This window comes from Triticum aestivum, chromosome 6A, assembly GCF_018294505.1.
Source record: "Triticum aestivum cultivar Chinese Spring chromosome 6A, IWGSC CS RefSeq v2.1, whole genome shotgun sequence".
Taxonomy (NCBI): Eukaryota; Viridiplantae; Streptophyta; class Magnoliopsida; order Poales; family Poaceae; genus Triticum; species Triticum aestivum.
In genome coordinates this window covers 61,199,728-61,202,598 of record NC_057809.1, presented here as the reverse complement: position 1 = coordinate 61,202,598, position 2,871 = coordinate 61,199,728, and the positions used below count along the sequence as shown (strand labels likewise).

The 2,871-nt window shown below is 43.3% G+C and overlaps 1 protein-coding gene across 1 annotated transcript; it reads right to left on the bottom strand.

Annotated features, from left to right (window-relative positions):
• Positions 1–2,330: 2,330 nt before the first annotated feature.
• LOC123129437 (uncharacterized) lies at positions 2,331–2,797 on the bottom strand. Its single transcript, XM_044549603.1, has 2 exons — positions 2,495–2,797; positions 2,331–2,408 (listed from the first exon to the last, which is right to left on the bottom strand). Exons 1-2 carry the CDS (start codon positions 2,795–2,797, stop codon positions 2,331–2,333), a joined length of 381 nt encoding a protein of 126 aa, XP_044405538.1.
• Positions 2,798–2,871: the final 74 nt, after the last annotated feature.

Here is a 2,871-nt window from a genome sequence, read left to right as displayed (position 1 = left end):
ACTGCTATTTAGTACATGCGCCACTACTAACAAAATAGTAGCAGCGTGTCCATACTACCAACGCTACTAGTATCCTAAATACTAGTAGCGCGCAGTCTTTTCCCACGCCACTACTAACTAATTTATAATTAAAGAATAAAATCCACCAATTCCACTTTATGCATATAGTTCCCAGTAAACACAACAATAGTGAGCACTGCTGGGCTCCTATTTCATGGTTAACCGGAAACCGAAGGAAATAAATCAGCCAAAAAACCTCATTATGCATTGCAACTCACAAATGACCACTTCAAAGAACATGCAAGTATCTATGTCATTAACAATTGCAAACATAAGTTTCTTTTTACTACAGTTGTTGTATGTACTATCACACAGTTACTCATTCTGTTCTCACTAAATAATAAGAAAAATGAACAGAAAAGATAGAGATAATCTGCCGCAATTGCACTTCGGTGTCATGGATTCAGTCTGCCGCTTCAACATCTCATTATCCGGCAGCACTCTGTCGCTATCTTCTACCTATGAATAAAAACAGACCTTGTGAGAGAAGAAAATGTGAAACCTTATTACAACCTGTATGCTAAGTCGCTAACCCATAGAGACAGCTAGAACATATGTGGAAACTTTCCATGTTGCCGAGTAAGTATATTAACTAGACAAAGTTAGATGATAGTGAAGCTTAAAGCTGCAGTAAGAAATATTAGATATACACATTTTGAAAATCAACCTCAGAAGTGGATAGGCTGGACCTGGGAAGAAACAGAGCATGGCTGTGTGATGTCCTGGCTGAATCAGAGTACATTGCCTAAGGAAATAAAATGGGCAAAAGGAGGAGCGTACAATAAGCAAAAGTGCAGAACAACATTCTTAATTAAATTTAACCCTGGCAGAATACTTGGTTATCCCGTGCAAAATGGTTGCCTTTTAAACTATGGAACACAAAGAATCATCATTAGCCGTCAATGCAAATCAGCTTCTCTCCATAGAGAAGAGAAGACATCTTGCTCTCTTGGATGCATGAAGCACACCGTATATGCTAATTTGATCAGAGCATTTTCTTTTTCAATTTAATCGTGTGCCAACATCCCCACCCATAGATGTTTTGTTTGTGTACGAATAGTACAATGTTTTCTTTTCAATTTAATGAGCAAAGTTTAAGGTCCATAGGCTCCTTTGTATCCTGTGGAACACAGAATTCTACATTGATTGAACAAATTGACATTTCAACATTCCTAGAGGCATTGTTGCAAACACCTTGCGAGCGAGCTCAGAGCGTGCACCTGCTGCATAGACTAGACTAATCTAATCGCAAGCCGTCCTACTAGTAGCAGTTCAGCAGAAGGATCCTACTAGTTCATCTACTAAACTTACATAAACTAAATCTTACTAGCTCAATCAGAATACTATGGTTTCTACAAAACTGTACTTTTGAGTACTGTGAGGTGTTTGCCTAAACCAACAAAACTGTACATTTGTAGCACTCATTTGGTCATACAATCATTCAAAATTCAAAAGTAGAAATAGAAGCTTATGAAGTTGCCGATCAACTGTAGCTAATGGACTATAGAATTCACTGCTCCTCACTTGTGATAAATTAGGCTAAAAAATTGCATGTTCAATTTTGCATCAACCGAACTTAAGAGAACGGAGAAACCGGACCTTGGGCTGTAGCTCTTGGCGACGTATCTCCCGACACCAGGGTTTATCTGCACAATCCTCCGGATTGAGTCATCGGTGTCATTAGCATATCCCACCGATACCTACCTGAAAATGAAATTGGCTAGAGTCAAACCCAAAAACGTGTGCTGCAGGATGGCATCAAAAGCCCACTTGATGGATTATCTAGTGTTTACAACTTTAGCCATATCTGGAACAGACATGTGTGTATTCTTTTGCATATATAAAGGATCGAACAACAGAGGAATTATCACTAGCCATGGTTTGTTATTACTTATATTAGGACCAGCACCTTACTTATATTACACCTCATGGATAGTTGTTCAGCAAACAGAGACCATGCTTTACATGATGATGTCCCCTTTTTGCTGAGCTTTTACAAAAACAGGTACTCACATTTGACATAATTTCTCATCTTTAGATGCCAATCCCTTTTGCTGGATGTTTATTATATATACAAAACAGCACAACGGTACACACGCAACTGGGACGATCATGTTTAGATACAAATATAGTTTGTTGGGTATTAAGGAGCACCATGGACTAGAATTCCTAACTGAAGATTCACAAAAGCAAGACCAACATGAAGCTAATTGAGCACTTGGACTGGAACAATGCACTCACACATGGGCGAAAGCTAACGAGGCAAGAGCTTACGACAAGATGTATGTCCAGAACTGCTTGTCCTTCATGTGGCGTGGGCACAGATCATAGAGGACCTTAGCGAGTTCCTGCAGGGATCACAAATTACAGTTTGAGACCTGAGAGCCATCTCTGTCTTGGGCAAAGCGGAGGACGAGATCCGCGAGAGACCTACCTTGGCTCTGGCGAGCACGAGGACGGCGTGCCACTGCTGCCAGTCCGAGAGCTCGGCCGCCGACTCCGCGGATCCTCCTGCGACAAAGCATAGCACCGCCAGTAATCGAGAGGGAACTAGCAGGGGAGCGGAATCGAGAAGGGAGGAAGGAGGGGGTGCCTTGGTGGAGCTGGAGGGGAAGGACTTGAAGGCGTCGTCCTCCTCCTTCCCCTCCGCGGCGGAGGGTTTGCTTGGGCCGGTTCCGCCGCTGCCGCTGCCGCCGGCTCGGCGGCGGAACGGCCATGGGAACGAGGAGAAGGCCATCGGTGGGCAGGTGGGCTAGGACGGGATGCGGCCGGCGACGGCGATATGATGGATACGAGATTCGTCGGCGAGCT